This window comes from Echiichthys vipera, assembly GCF_963691815.1.
Source record: "Echiichthys vipera genome assembly, chromosome: 1".
In the NCBI taxonomy this organism is placed as follows: Eukaryota; Metazoa; Chordata; class Actinopteri; order Perciformes; family Trachinidae; genus Echiichthys; species Echiichthys vipera.
The window spans coordinates 3,413,181-3,430,147 of NC_139826.1; the positions used below are offsets into that span (position 1 = coordinate 3,413,181).

General features: G+C 41.8%; 1 protein-coding gene across 3 annotated transcripts in view; it reads left to right on the top strand.

Annotated features, from left to right (window-relative positions):
* Window positions 1–16,967, top strand: part of cemip (cell migration inducing hyaluronidase 1) — a 255,839-nt gene that overhangs the window by 232,252 nt on the left and 6,620 nt on the right. For all 3 annotated transcript variants that reach the window (XM_083918244.1, XM_083918245.1, XM_083918246.1), the window contains exons 23-28: window positions 11–222; window positions 6,841–7,026; window positions 8,071–8,275; window positions 10,089–10,172; window positions 15,029–15,186; window positions 15,556–15,656. In XM_083918244.1, coding sequence (XP_083774370.1) covers window positions 11–222; window positions 6,841–7,026; window positions 8,071–8,275; window positions 10,089–10,172; window positions 15,029–15,186; window positions 15,556–15,656 — 946 coding nt within the window. The remainder of the gene's footprint in view (window positions 1–10; window positions 223–6,840; window positions 7,027–8,070; window positions 8,276–10,088; window positions 10,173–15,028; window positions 15,187–15,555; window positions 15,657–16,967) is intronic.

The window sequence follows — 16,967 nt, forward strand, 5'->3', positions numbered from 1 at the left end:
TTTTCTTCAGATCTACGTTCAGACACGTAACCCTGCCAACCTGAACATGCATATGGTGAGGGATGAGTACCCTGATCGGCCCCTGACACTAGAGGGCGCACTGGGGAAGAAGAAACACTACCAGCAGTTCCAGCCAGTGATCACGCTAGCCAAAGGCTACACCATCCACTGGGACCAGGCAGCACCTGCTGAGGTCACCATCTGGCTCATCAACTTCAACAAGTCAGTGGACACACGGGCTGCACTGGTGTCAGCACATACTATTAACAAACACCACCTTCACATAGAGCATGTTTACAGCAGGTAGACTACTGGTAGTTTGGATTGTTTGAACACGTGAGAATAATTTACTTTATGATAATTTATCATTGACAGCACACATAAAGTAAGATTCTTCAAACGGCTAATTTTAATTTGCAGTCTCTGGGCAGATTATAGGACAGACAAATTCAAGCCCATCCGACATTATATCACAGCAAAAAATAAATCTAAATAGCACACTGTTCTTGACAAAGATATTAAAAGGGCATAACACACTAAAAAAAAAAAGGCGCACAAGCTAATATTAGAAATCACATATGGGATGTAGACTTTAAAGTCTGTGTAAAGAAAAAAACTGAGATTTGTCTAAAACACATTACACATGTGAGACAATGATTGCTGTCAACATGTGAAAAGACCGTAGCTGCATTAAACAGTTTTCCACATTCTTTTGGCGGGTATGAACTCATGGCCTCCACAGCACTCTCCATTGACTTTGTATTGTATGAAGGTGACTCCTCAACTCTGTTTGCTAGCAGAAGACAGAAAAACATATGCTGAATGAACTTAGCTTTGCACATATCATATCATTCTAACAAGAAAACCTCTGAATTTCTATCTGAGTCATGTGGACGTTGATAATGACAGCCTTAGTACTGCGTTTATCTCTCTATTATATTTGACTGGTTTCAGTCAGAGTGGACATAAACCTACTCACTGTTTTAGTCACACCATTGACCTTGTTGTGGCTCATGGTGTCGCAATGAAAGACTATGATCGATTTACAGAGAAATCCTGGAGAGTCGCTACAACACCGGCAGTGGCTGGCTGTTAGCTAACACTAATTAGCTCGAGGCAGTACGGTGAAGGCATTAAAAGGTCTTTTTTAACCACTGATACTACTCAAAATAACACTAAACCTCTGCAGTAGCATGAGAAGAGTCCCTACACAGAAAACGAAACACCAACAACGAACCCGGAGTTTATTTAAAGAGTGTTTTAAAGACTTACCTACTGGCCTCTGTACCAGCTCCTCTCATAGTAAAGTCCATTCAAGTCAATTACCAAAGTCAATCCAAAAGGAAGGAGCCCATTGGTGCTTTGGTTAATGTGTAGGGACTCTTCTCATGCTGCTGCAGAGGTTTGGTGTAGCACAACTAAATGACTAAAGAGGAGGGAGTTAGCTAACGCTAGTAAAGTAAAGTCAAAAATTCAGCATTAAACTAAATGACTAAAGAGGAGGGAGTTAGCTAACGTTAGTAAAGTCATAAATTCAGATTAAACTAAATGACTAAAGAGGAGGGAGTTAGCTAACGTTAGCAAAGTAAAATCCAAAATTCAGCGTTGAACTAAATTAATAATCAAATGCATTCACTGTGGCACTCATTTCTTTTATTCTCACCGGGAAAAAAATTGGCCAGTTTAAAATTCTGATTGACACATTGGCCGGTGATCAAAAAAGTGAATTTTGAACCCCGGTCATCAGCCCTAGAGATATGAGATACAGATATATGTTAGAGGGGTCTGCTACATCTACCAGCATCAGTATCTATTCACATGGTAATGGTCGCTGTTAGCTTGCTGTGAATTCAAACAAAACTAACGTTACTTAGGGCGCACTCACACTGTCCATCCGTACACGTTTCACGGCTAAAGTCTAGTTCGTTTGACTAGTGTGAGTGCAACCGTACGCTTGCCAGCTACGGACCGTTTGGGAGAGGTGGGCTTTTGTAAAGCATGTTTGCACATGTACGAGCATGAGCTTGCGCACGTGTACGAGCATGAGCAAGAGGCCTACGGCGGTTTACGTTGGTGTGATGCGGAGGTGGAGTGTTTACTGCAGATTTGGTCAGATGAAAATATTCCAAAACAGTTGGACAAGATGCACAAAAACTTAGATCTGGGCATGTTGTAAGGAAAAGGTAGGTGGAGATCATGGTTTGGGTTAAAATACTAAACAAACTCCACTCTCCCAGGCAAAAGTATATGTTCCTTCCTCCCTACTGCTGTCGCTCTTCATACTACGTCATCTCACAGCGCAGGGGCAATCAGTTGAGAGCGATGTGGATGGGCGATCAAAGGCCTACTGAGCCAACTAGGAGGTAGAGTAGGGCCATACTGCCTCATACAGTTGTCTTCCTTTTTGGGGGGCTCGTCCCTTTAGGATGCACCAAAGTCTTAGAGGAACTTAATGCACTTCAAACTAAGTGCTTGTAAAATTGTCTTAACACTTTCCAAACCTGATAACCCAACAAGCTCACAAGCTCTGTGGTTTTCAATCTTCAGACACCCAGTTCTGTTGCTTTTCATGTGTACAACTGAGAGCAACGCCATAAATGCTTTTGAGGAGAGACTGTGTAAAAGTGCCTGCCATTAACCCCATTTGTATAATTCGTTAGACAAGCCAACAAAGACACACAGAGACAGAATTGTTGGAGAAAGATCACAGAGGCAGTGGGATGTAGCCAGGAGGAGGCTCTGATTCAACCCACCTTTGAGCAGGATCATGAGAACAGAGCTAAACACTTTGGTCTTAACATATGCTCATATCTAGTTCTCTGAAGGATACTCACACCTTAAAGGCTTACTCAACCAATTAAAAAAAAGTTTGAAAGAAGCCTTTTGTTGCTCAGGAGGAAGCTTAGTGAAGTCTGATAAATCACCTCAAGTGATGTCACTTGGGTCACAGGATTGGCTGTAGTAGGACTATAAGTTTGAAGATGAAATAAACCTGTTTGTGTGGAGTTAGAAAAAAGTGAGCCCTGAAGCCCGCTCCAGCGCTGTGTAGATACAGGTCTGGCAAAGAAATATATTGACCCTATAGGGTTCAGTATGCTTCAAACTAATTAGCTTAGTTAGATTGAAAGAGAAGTTCAAACCTTATACTCCGTAAGATTTCCATCTATTTAATTGCCTTTTTTCTATCACAGAGTGAGTTAAAACAATGTTGATTGATCATGTGACCCACTAATGAAAGAACTTGTTGCCTTTTTTTCTGAGTATTTCAATATCTGTGTCTGTGGAGGCATTCCCTCTTTACATGTAAATAAGCCTCCATGTTAGTGACTCTGCTGACAGCGGTTGGTCTGTCGGCCCAGATCGTCACCTACGGATATGCTGCGTTCACATGGAAATTCCAACTTCTGAGTCAGTATTGAGGTGAATGTGTTTCAATAACGTTTGCAAAAGAGAAAAAAAAAACATGATTGTCAAAACACATAGTGACCACCGTATGTGACAAGAAAGCTCACCTGCAGTTACATCTTACTGCCACAGAGGCCACTAGAAGCAAGGAATCTCAAATCTTATAGAAGACAGTAACCCATGTCATGTAAAAGGCTGCAAGTGAAAACAAAAGAGAAGACCTCAGTGTTCTATAGGCGCTTATACGAAAAACAGGAGTGAGTACTGAGTTTATAAAAACAAATATGATCACATAATAATTTAACCTTAGGTGGACAAAGCCTTGGCTGTTTGTTTTGTTTCACAGAGTAAAATTAAAACGACAGTATATTAACCACAGAGAAAGGGATGGTTGTCATAGTTCTGCATTACCTGGTGATTCATTGAGGTAGAATAAATGTGTGTGGGGATGTCGCCTCTAGACACTGAGTGGGCTCCTTAACCCACTTCTCCTCTGGTAAACTGGACAAACATTCCCTAAGTCTTTGATTTTTTACATATAACAATCATCGCTGAGCAACGACGTAATACAGCTGTCTGCCTGACTAACGTTAGTCAATGCAGGAGGTTTCCAGGCCGGTTAACGTAAAATAGGCAAAATCAGGATAGATTATGGCTATGGAGTAAAACTTTAAGTCTCACACCTCTACACACCTGGCCAATCACCGTGGAACATGGACTGTTGGTTACAGAGTATTGCTTCCTGATGACCTAACTCTTCATGAAGTGGCTGAATTGCTATCCAGAAAGAATATATACAGAAGTTCAAAGTTCAAAGTATTTTTATTTGCTCATAACCAGCACTCTAAAACAACGACCTGAAGGTGATTGTTGAAACTCTGAAGTAGCCTACCTGAGCACCTGCGTGTTGTAAAGGTCTTTACCAAGCAACAATACAGAACATCAAGACTGATCCAGTAAAACCTGTCATCATCTCAAATCATCAAAACAAATATATTTCCCTCAGTAAAAAGGCATTGTTGGACCTTCTCCATCATGGAAGCAGCATGAGATTCAAAACAGTTTGTTATGAGGAAGGATGCCTAAATATTTAAAATCATCCACCAACTTGATACCAGCACCTCTAATGGTGCTGCGTGCAGGGATTGGAAAAGGCTGCCTGAAGATGATGTCATTTGTTTCTGGCAAGCTCCATTGGAGGAAGCAATCATCACACCATGATAGAAAGTCATTGACCACAGGCCCATGGTGGCGCTCCTCTCCTTCAGAAGACTTATGAGCGCACAATCATCAGCAAATTGGATAATGTGTCTATTTGTATGTTAATGTACAAGGTGTACAGTAGTGGAGACAGACAGGAAGGAAGGAGGGATTCATTGCAGTATGAATGATGACATGGGAAGTTAGCTGATTCATTTAGTTTTGAGCACTGAGCCCTCCTTAAATGCTTTCTGTAAATAACAGGGTAGCTCCTGAGGTCACTCCTGGGGACCCTTGATGGTGAGTGAAGTACAGTGATGGAGGCCATCAACTCATTCCTCTCACTCCTGCCATTCACCAAGATTCACCACAGAAATGGGGTGAGACTCACTTTGTGCTCCTCCCTCCAGATGCTGCAGTGTGGCCTTCAGCTATTTGAACTGCATAAAAGCTGGTTGTCAGTTCAAGCGTGTCAGCTGTTCCCCATGGCCTGAGTCCACCCTGTCTGTATAGAGCCAAAGCAGTGTCATTCCATGCATGGTGAAAAGTCCAATAGCCCCATCTACAGTTCACAGAGGATTACAGCAAGTGAGAGCTGAAATAGGACAGTTTGTTTTTTGACTGGATTGAAGAAAATAGCTGCTGTGTGTCTTCTGATCACAGTTTAGTGGGCCGTTCTGGTTGCCTCTTTTAGTATGATATATTCAAATGCAGCCACCTCCTGCTCTTCCTATAGCTTTGAAGAAGGACCTTGGCAGATTTGGTTAAAAACTGCTGAGCTAAATCGATGAACACCTTTTTCACTTTCTGTCTTGTTAATGAACTGTTGACTTAGGGGGAGTTAAAAATGTGGGTCTGAAGTTGATTCATATTGAACGCTTCAGTTTTGTCCAAATTCAGCTTATTTGGGATGATCATTTTTTAAATAGAGGTGCAATCAAAATAGGAAATGGTTTTCTTGTTGCAAAGAAACCTTCATAGCTGCAAGCATGTAGGCCAATGTCAGCACATCTGGCATATAATAATCAGTAAACACACAGTATGATACAAGATGGCCAACTAAAGCGGGGCACAGTACTCTGCAGAGGGGTGTACTATATTCTATATGTTTTTGGTAAAACCTTGTTTACTTGTTGACACATCTGTATGCGGACTAGAGTGGGACTAAGAGAGATTTTTCTTTTCTTTAAAGTGAGTGTCGTTTTTGCCCCGCCACACTTTGATGGTGATGTCAAGAATATCATGCATGCTGGTAACTTTATTATAGTGAATTAGTGAGGAGTCACCCTCATGCATTGATCATACATCAATAATAGCCCGATTTTACTCATGATCCATGATGATGAAAATCCAGTAAAATAAAAAATTCAGGGCCTAAATATCATATTGTCAATATTTTAGAGACCCCCGAATTTCCTCTTGAGGGGAGCTCATGTCTCATTAAGAGGAGCCGAGCTCCCCTGGCTCCGCTGTGGTTCACACCCTGTTGGTAGGAAGGCTTTTTTCATATTGTCACCATATCCACACAGCACAATGAATCAGATCATCTGTGTCAGTCATGTATCGCTACCCCTCTCTGTGCTACTAATGTCATCTGCAAGATCCACAGCACCTGACCCACAGAGGTTGGTTTTGCCTCTACTTGGTAACAAATGTTCTCATTTTACAGCTAAACGTTATGCTAAATATGTAATACTATAATAATAAAATGTACTGCATGTATCATTTAGATATGAAGATAAAGTAGAGGCCAGGTGTATTTTGAGATATAATATTTCACTGTATACAGAATATTAGAGTATACGTTTAAGGTTAAGCTTCATTTTAACCACTCACTAAATTTCAGCTGCACCATTGACAGTGTAGCAATCCATTCACATGGTTACTAATCCCTGTGTAATGTTGTCCTTGCATGTTTCTATAGCAGATTTCTTTTTCCATTTCACCCCAGCTAGGACTCATATTTTCATTACCAATCACTTGAGCAGTTATTACTCTTAAGTGATTATTCTTTTTGTCTATGAAAAGAAAACAGTGGTAACATAGTGATAATAATAATAATAAAAATAATAACACAAATTTATCAAAATATTACTTTTCAGTCTATGTATGAATCATGTGATATTCCCCTGATTAGACAAAGGCAGAAAAAAACCTGTGTGTTCTAATCATGGATGTTTCAAAGGCTCTGCTGTGAGATTAAATCAGTATACTGCTCTGTTTGGGCTGTTTCAGAAATGACTGGATCAATGTGGGCCTCTGCTACCCACAAGGCACCGCCTTCACCGTCATCTCTGATATCCACAACCGCCTGACCAAGCAGACCCGCAAGACCGGAGTCTTCATGAGGACAACACAGAGGGAGAAGGTCAACCACTCCCACCTGGCCAGAGGATACTACTACTGGGAGGAAGACACAGGGTGAGACAGAGAGAGAGACACACACACACACACACCACCACATTATCATCTCATCTCACAAGCAAACAACACTTATCAACCATCAGAAAACATCATTCAGTATGAAATGATGAGCAATATTTAAGATTTAAGAGTCACTAAACTTCTCCTAAGCCCAGATTCTGTCTGGCAGAACTCGCATTTCCGATAGTATTTAAGTATGTTCATTCACCAACAAAAAAATATTAAGACCTTACCTCATATTAAAGACTTAATATCTCATAATTACAAAAAAAAGTTCTCATAACTATGAGTCCACTGGTGTAACCCATTCCATTCTGTCACTTATTTACTTAATTTAAGCTCTATTAACTGTTAACTGTTTCCAAATGATAGCAAAGGATTTGGATTGATAGCCTGCTGGACTTTTAGACGCATGGCTCTGTGTCCATGAAGCGGCCCGTACTGGTTTAACTGCTCCACAGAGGACTGAGATGATCGGAGTGTGAACAATCCCAAGGCTTTCAGCTCCATGGGTGCAGATCCCGGGGGGGACGAGACATGCCCCCCCAATTCTGAAAAACATGAATTCATGTTCATATTTTCATATTCATCCATATCAGTGAGGACACTGCTGCTTTAGTTACATAACAGCATTGGACATCTGACTGGTTATTCACTCAAGACACAGAATACCACACTGATAATAGAAGCATCCACATTACACAGTGACATGAATGACTCTCTCCTCAAATAGGGATGACTGATGACCAGCTTAATCTTTGCTCATCAGGAGATCATAATTATGAGATCCTTGTCATGTCGACTTAAAAGAGATATGTGCTCCTAATTAGATAGTCAGTCATAATTATGAGCTACAGAAAAGAAAATGATTTGTGCCTGAGTCCTGAATCATCCTGTCAGGGTTGTATTCCGATAATGGAGGGATACAGCCACAGTTTTTTTTGTCTTTGGTGATTCCATAGGCAATTTTACAAAAAGGTAAGCAGTTTGTTTGCAATTTGTACGTGTGTATGAGTCCTAAAGCTTTACTGTGTGTTGCAGCCTGCTCTTCTTGAAGGTGAACGCCCATAACGACAGGGAGCAGTTTGCCTTCTGCTCTGTCAAAGGCTGTGAGAGGGTGAAGATCACAGCCGTCATCCCTAAAGGCAGTCTACCCAGCAACTGCATGGCCCAGGCCTACCCCAAACATGCGGAGCTGCCCGTTGTGGATGTCCCCATGCCCAGGAAGATACCTAACGCCAGGCTGGTGAGAAGAGGAGGGGGGCATTATTTCCTACACAGCTGTTTTCATAGACAGAGTGGAACTGACACTGCTCACGCTGTTAGTGGAGAGTGATGACGGAGGTCACTGACATCTGAGTATAGAATCAGTAACCGAATCAGTGCCCCAAAACCCTGTTTACTGTAAATATTACTGAACCAAATATGTATCAGGCTCATTCAGTATTCACTACTCTCTACACAGGGAGTTCTATGCAGAAGATTATACCGTTCTAAAGCTGCTGTATGTGCAGGAGTCACAGAAATTCACACATTGGATAAACCAGTTGTGCTCTGTACTTTTATGTCGCACTGTGAGATATTTTGAGGGTCCTATATAAACTACAGCAAAGTCATAGTCACACAGTGGGAACACAGTAACTAGCTCACTAGTCTCAGTCAGACTGCAGATTTGTTGACTTGTCATAGCAGATATGACACAGGCAACACACCAATTAACAAAATTTGATTTATATGCATGGTTTCCACGGGTCCTTGAAATCCTTGAAAGTTAAAAAAAATCATGTCCTTGAAAGTTTTTGAAAATAGACACAAATAAACATGGGTCGACTAAAGTGCTTGAGTTTATATACAGTATATTCTGCAAGAATAGGAAAGTTCTTTTGATATTTTCCAAAAAAGTTGGGTAGGTGGAATTCCGGCGCAAAATCCTCCCATGGTCTCCTTCAGCACTAACATACATCAAATAAGCCATCGAGACATTTTTTTTCATGTATTAACTATTAATCCTGAAGAGTTGCTAACAGCCCGATGTAGCTAACACTGATTAGCTCGGGGCAGTACAGTGAAGGCATTCAAAGGTCTTTTTTAACCACTAATACTGCTGAAAATAACAGCAAACCTCTGCAGCAGCATTAGAAGAGTCCCTACACAGAAAACTTTTGGATTGACTTTGCTGATCGACTTGAATGGACTTTACTATGAGAGGAGCTGGTACAGGGGCCAGTTGGTAAGTCTTTAAAAAACTATTTTAATAAACTCTGGGTTCACTAACTCAATGTTTTTCTGTGTAGGGACTCTTCTCATGCATGCAGGTTTGCTGGTATTTTCAGCAGTATTAGTGGTTAAAAAAGATTCACCGTACTGCCCCGAGCTAATCACTGTTAGCCACATCCGGCTGTTAGGGACTCTATCTTAGGATTTCGCCATTTATATTTGATTAATGATAAGAATGGTCTTGATGGTTCATTTATGTAGGTAAGTGCTGAAAAAGACCATGGGATGATTTTGCGCCAGAATTACACTTATTCTTAAAAAGAATGGGATGATTCTCAAAACAATGAAACTTCATATGTATCATTGAAAAGTAATTTGATGTCAGCAACATGTTTCAGGATGTTTTCTGCTACCTGTTTGTCACTATTATTTCCTAATAGCCTAGACCTTGGGCCATCAGTAGTTCTAACAGAAGTTTCTGCTGTAACTGTAATTCATCTTGAGTCATGTCTCAAACTATGCCATGTTGGGTGCTTTAATTTGGGGGAATATGGCCTGGAAAGATCTTGAATTTCATTTGACCTTTGCGTAAGAAGGTGTGGGAACCCTGTATATATTCATATAAATCATTTGACGGTCTTGTCTTGACGGTCGGGACAATGTTTCTCAAGGTCAAAAGGTCTATTGCACACATAGAATATGGCTTCCCACAGATCAGCAGCTGTGATGTCATTTGTTTAGCTTTGTGATTGCGCTGAGTCAACACTGACTTTAAATTGCTTGTGTGAAACGTCAGATATTATGTATTAATTCCAACTGTTTATTTGCTTGTTGACTCATAGCACTCAGAACACTTCCTGGAGGTGAAACTGGAGTCCTACAACACTCGATTCTTCCACATCAAGGAGGACTTTGCCTTTACTGAGGTATCCTTTATGACAGACAGAGTTAGTGTCTCTTTGGTTCAACAGCTCAGACTCAGACCACCAGTTATACAATATACTGGATTTAAAGAGTATCATTCAGAGACACAACACAGATGCACATGTTTACACTTAGGCCAACAACACTGTCCAGTTAGACAGCCGCCTGTATTCTTACCCCTTTGGATGTAAATTAACTTCCTTCAAGTTAGGGCTAGGCGAGAGTCCGAAATCGCCATAATGATATAAATCATGAAACAGCTTGTTTTCCAGTAATAGATGAAATATGTGAATGAAATATATGAAATAACCATATTTTGTTGTAAAATGAAATACTTGACAAATGAAAAGAGTATTTTTTTACATTTTTATTAACAACTTTAGAAATTAGATCATCAATGAAGTGAATATTGCAGTAACCTAGCTGGTTTTTCAACATTTTTATATCCTTATGATGATTTATATCTTCCCCCTTCTATCGCCTTCTTTATCTTAATACACACAATATCTGATTACGGGTTATGTAATCCAGTTGATGTTAATCACATTGAACTGTGTGGTAAATAATGTAAAGTTTGATTATAAAAACAAAACTGCAATTTTCATATGATATTTCCTCGGAGTACTTCAGAGAGCATGTGCCTGTTATTGTCAATTAAGACAACGTTTCATGAAATCTCAATTCTTTTTTCACAATATTGAATCCATTGAATTATTGTCCAGTTCTTATTTAGCTAAATGCAAATATTGAAAACAAAAGTGAAACATCAAATCCTCTGATCAGAAGGAACACTGGCTCACTATCAAACTGAAATGACATCAGCGTCACAAACCTGGGAAAATCCTGTAGCTTCACTTTTACTCCTACTCACAAACTTAGGAGTTAAAGGCAAGGGGAATTTATTTATATAGCACCATTCATACAAGCAGCAATCCATGGTGCTTTACAGAAAAGATAAAAGAAAAGAAAAGAATAACATCATAAAAAGATAACAGAATAATCATACAATACAGGACTACAGAAGCCCTAAAGGGTCATACATTACATACATTTTATTTCCTCTGTTTTCCTGTGATAACGAGATGATTAATTTGAGATCTGGAGAAAACAAAACGATAGTGTAGTCTATTAAATCTTTGCAGGAAACATGATTCAGTGTATCAATGTCAGAGGAGCAGGAGAATATGGATCACCATCCCATCTCTCTTCAATCGAGGCCTGACACAGGCTGAAACAGCTTTATGCCTTTTTATTACAGATCATGTAATATAATGTATTATCAGAGTCGTGAGTGAGCCTGATGTCCTCATTAATTACATTGTTGTTGTTTTTTTGTTTTTTTTAAACAAACTTATTTTAAACAATATTATATTATAACAACATAAATACCAGCAATGGGAGGAGTTTTCCAATGTGCACATAAATATACAGATTACAGTTTAATTTCATAACAGTAAATAACCAACTGAAATCATCTGTCAGTGTTGTCTGTAGTGTTCTTCAAGATATGAGAAGTCTTTAAGAGGCATGACATGTCAGGTGTGATGGAAATCTCAGGCCTATGACAACTCATTCATTGTCTATCAAATTAATATGGCGTTATCTCGGGAAAATGGAGGAAAATGATCTTGCTCACAAGAAAACGGATCAAGAAAACAGAATAAGAACATTTTGTGTGGACTGCAATGTCCCAGCTCGGACTGTAACCTGCTACGCCAACAATAAACCCTGGATCACCAAGGACATTAAGGCCACCCTGAATCAAAAGAAGAGAGTGTTCAGATGGCAACTGTGATGATGTGAGGAGAGTGCAGGCGGTACTGAAACTTAAAATCAGGGAGGCTAAAGACAATTATAGGAGAAAGCTGGAGAATAAACCCTGGTAGCACAGTGTTGGAGGACCATGTGGGCCAGGCCAATGAACTAAACCTATTTTTCAATAGGTTTGATACTGCGGCCCATCCCCCACATGACTCTGCTGCTGCCGGCCCCTCAACCAATGCCACTTTACCCCCCCCCTACTCCTCCCCCTTACAGAGCCCTTATCTGCCCCTCAACCCTGCTCTACATTATGTCCTCCACAACCTGATGACCTCAGCGCTCCCCTAATGGACACCTCTACCGTGTCCTTTACGCCTGAACTGACGGGACTCCACCCTGGCAAAGCTGCAGGCCCCGATGGTGTATTTCCCAGGGTGCTTAAAGTCTGTGCCCCCCAGCTGTGTGGAGCACTGAGTCAAGTCTTCAGCCTGAGCCTGCACCTCCAGAGGGTCCCTGTGCTCTGGAAGGCATCCTCCCTCGTGCCTGTGCCAAAGACGCTGCGTCCCAGTGGCCCTCAGGACTACAGACCAGTGGCCCTGATGTCCCACATCATGAGGACCATGGAGAGACTCGTCCTGGAGCAGCTAAGTTGAGGACTGCATCACCTACCTGATGAACAGAGTCTACAGTTCTGGACAAGCCTACGAGCACTGTTAGAGTCACGTTCTTTGAATTCTCCAGTGCAATCAACACCATCCGTCCGGTTCTACTGGGTGAGAAGATTGCTGTGATGCAGGTGGAGGCCCCATCGTGTCCTGGATTGTGGATTACCTGATGGGCAGACCACAGTATGTACGCCTACAGAACTGTGTGTCTGACAGGTTGGTCAGCAACACTGGGGCCCCACAGGGGACTGTCCTCTCCCCCCTTTCTCTTCACCCTCTTCAGCTCAGACTTCAACTATTGCACTGAGTCCTGCCACCTTCAGACGTTTTCTGATGACTCAGCAATATTTGGCTGCATTGGAAAAGGGGATGGAAGTGAATACAGGACTGTTGGGCAACTTTGTCACTTGAAGTGAGCTGAATCATCTTCAGCTCAACGTGACTAAAACAAAGGAGCTTGTTGTGGATCTGAGGAGAATAAAAACACCTGGGACCCCTGTCTCCATCCAGGGGGTCCCTGTGGACACTCTAGTGGAGTAGAAGTACCTGGGGGTGTACTTTAACGACAAGCTGAAGTGAACTAGAAATGCAGAGACTGTCTACAAAAAGGGCCAGAGTCAACTCTTCTTCCTGAGGAGGCTGAGATCTTTTAACATCTGCCGGACGATGCTAAGGATGTTTTATGAGTCTGTTGTGGCCAGTGCGATCTTTTTCGCTGTCACATGCTGGGGCAGTGGGCTGAAGGTCGCAGACACCAACAGACTGAACAAACTGATCAGGAGGGTTGGTGATGTCGTGGGGGAGGAGCTGGACACCCTGACGACCGTGGCAGAGAGGAGGATGCTGTCCAGGCTCCAGTCTATCCTGGAAAATGTCTCCCACCCTCTCTATGACACACTGGCCCAGCAGAGGAGCACCTTTAGCAGAAGACTCCTCGCACCCAGATGCACCACAGAGCGCCACAGGAAATCTTTCCCGCCTTTGGTCATTAAACTATACAACACATCCCTAGGAGAGTCTGTCACCTCCTCAATTCAGACTCAACCACAGACAATCTGTTCTTTTGCACATTATTACAGTACTTTTGTAAATATAAATATTGTAAATTTGTTATTATATATATATATATATATATACAGTTTTATATTTCTGTTTTTCCAAGTATATAGCTTATTGTATGTATATATTGTTGTTGTTAATATGTTGTTTGTATAGCTGGAGTTTGCAATGAAAATAGTTCCCCCCTGGGATTATTAAAGTATTTCTGATTCTGATTCTGAAAATATCTCGTTATCACGGGAAAACAAAATGTAATGTATGACCTTTTAGGGCTTCCATACAGGACAATGAAATAGCCAATAATTAAAAATGATAAACAAATGCATGAATAGTAAGACAAAGTCATTAAAACAATAATTGATTTTAAAAAGCCCATAAAGGTTTAAAATTAGAAAGTTAAGATCACCTGAATGTTGGGTTATGGGAAAGCTGCAGTAAATAGAAGTGTTTTTTGGCCTGATTTAAAAGAACTGACAGTCTGTGGCCCCTCAGGTGTTCAGGGAGCTCGTTTCACCGGTGTGGAGCATAAAAACTGAATGCTGCTTCAGCCTTTTTAGTTCTGACCCTGGGAAAACAGAGTAAAGCTGTCCCTGAAGACCCGAGGAGTCTGGGGGCTTCAGATCTAACAAGCAGCTCAGAGATGGATTTTGGACCCAGACTATTAAGTGCCTTTTAGGCCAGTAGAAATATTATAAAAATCTATCGTTTTACATACAGGGAGCCAGTGCAGAGATTTAAGGACAGGTGTGATGTGGTCCATTTTCTTGGTGTTGGTCACGCTATTTATCACTTTTCTTTTTTGTGTTTGGAGTTTGACTCATACAAGGGATATCTTGGTCTCTGCTGCTTCAAATGATGACCTTTTTAGAATCTGTCCCTTGCAAGTCCCATCTTTGTGGACGTTTCTTCTAAAAAACTTTGAACTAACCCTTTTTCTGTCTTTAATTCCTACAACTTTGATAAAGACGAGTCTTGGCTCCTATCTACATTACTGTTCTGAGCCCCTACAGCCCAGCTTTTGCTCAGGTTGAATGTACCGGCTATATAAAGACTGTGGAAAGGATCTCCAGAGATTAGCCTAGACATGTTTCACATTTATGAAGTCTACAAAGACTTTTCTTAGAGCTGATCACCTAATGCTTACTTAAAACCATTCCACTGGTTGATTTGTGCTTTCTTTTTTGCAGTTTAACTTCTACTATTTTAATAAAGCACTTTAAATCTCAGTTTGTTTCAAAAGTGCTAAAAGTTGTTATATATGACCTGTTATTAGATGTCACTTCTTCTAAATTAGTGACATTATTGCAGTGTTCAGTGGTGTCATTTTAGAGATCCCAGAACTGTAATGTGATTGGCTGGCTCTGTTGTGACAGGTGAACGGCAGGAAGTTGTACCAACCAGAAGATGGAGTGCAGCTGACAGTAATTGACGGGCATGATGGGAAGGTGGTGGAGAAAAAAGGTTTCAGGAACTCCATATTACAGGGCATCCCTGCACAGATAGACAACTACGTCAGTGGACTGAGAGACGGGTAAAAGCTGCTACTTTGCTGTCCAACTACACTCAGAATTATTCAACACTGTTTAAGATTCTTTATGGTGGTTTACCAGCACGATGTGGCAAACTTTTCTGTATATAGTCTGCTCTAATGGACTTCGCTATTGGTTTACCCCAGCACTCTGACAACTACGGCAAAAATCACTGTTGATGACCATGTTAAAATTGAGCTATGCGTGGAATGAACACGCCTTGCAGCGAGCCATACATACATACATGATCATTTCACATCACTTTATTGACATAATATTGTCTAAGGCTCCACAATAACACACAGATTAAAAGACACATGCAACCGCTATCAGCTACATGTGAATACTAATATGATGTGCTGTCTCTCTAGTTCCATCGTCCTCATTACGTCAAAGGGCCGCCTGGTCACTAGAGGACCCTGGACTAAAGTCCTGGAAAGACTTGGAGCAGAGAAAAGTATGAAATTGAAAGGTAACTAACTCTATATGTTTACAAAGGTCTACTGAGATCACAGCGGGTACTGTACCTGGAACGTACTGGACATAACACGTAGTATTTTAAACAAAATGTGATTCATAGCGCTGTTTCTTTGTTGGTTGCATTTTACCCAGGTTCTAGGGATACAATGATTCAGTAATGTGTAGAAATCTGCCCAATTCTTCTTTGTTGGCACAACCAAAAGTAATGGAATGGAAAACAACAGAACTCAACATAACATTATGGTTGCAGCTACAAATCTCTGATCATGTGCTGGAAAAGTATGAAAACACAGGAAGATCAAGGAGAAAAGACATGTTACCTATAGGAAATGTATCCACATAGATGTCCATCTCATCTCATCTTCAACCGCTTATCCGGGGTTGGGTCTTGGGGGCAGTAGCTTTAGCAGGGGACCCCGAACTTCCCTTTCCCGGGCCACATTAACCAGCTCTAACGGGTGGATCCTGAGGCGTTCCCAGGCCAGTGTGGTGATATAATCTCTCCACCTAGTCCTGGGTCTTCGCCGAGGCCTCCTTCCAGCTGGACGTGCCTGGAACACCTCCCTAGGGAGGCGCCCAGGGGGCATCCTTACTAGATGCCTGAACCACCTCAACTGGCTCCTTTCAACGCAAAGGAGCAGCGGCTCTACTCTGAGTTCCTCACGGATGGCTGAACTTCTCACCCTATCTCTAAGGCAGACTCCAGCCCCCCTCCTGAGAAAAAACCCATTTCAGCCGCTTGTACCCGCGACCTCGTTCTTTCAGTCATGACCCAGCTTTCATGACCATAGGTGAGGGTAGGAACGAAGATTGACCGGTAGATCGAGAGCTTTGCCTTCCGGCTCAGCTCTCTTTTCGTCACAACGGTGCGGTAGAGCGACTGCAACACCGCCCCTGCTGCTCTGATTCTCCGGCCAAACTCACGCTCCATCATCCCCTCACTCGTGAACATGATCCCGAGGTACTTGAACTCCTCCACCACCACTATGCCTCGATATCCTGTCCATGAAAATCACAAACAGGATTTGTGACAAAGCGCACCCCTGGTGGAGGCCAACCCCCACCGGAAACGAATCCGACTTACTGCCGAGGATCCGGACAAAGCTCTCGCTTTGGGTGTACAGAGATTGGATGGCCCACAGAAGTGAACCCCTCACCCCATACTCCCGCAGCACCTCCCACAGTATCTCCCGAGGGACCCGATTATATGCCTTCTCCAGATCCACAAAACATATGTAGACTGGATGGGCATACTCCCAGGCCCCCTCCAGGATCCTTGCGAGAGTGAAGAGCTGGTCCGTTG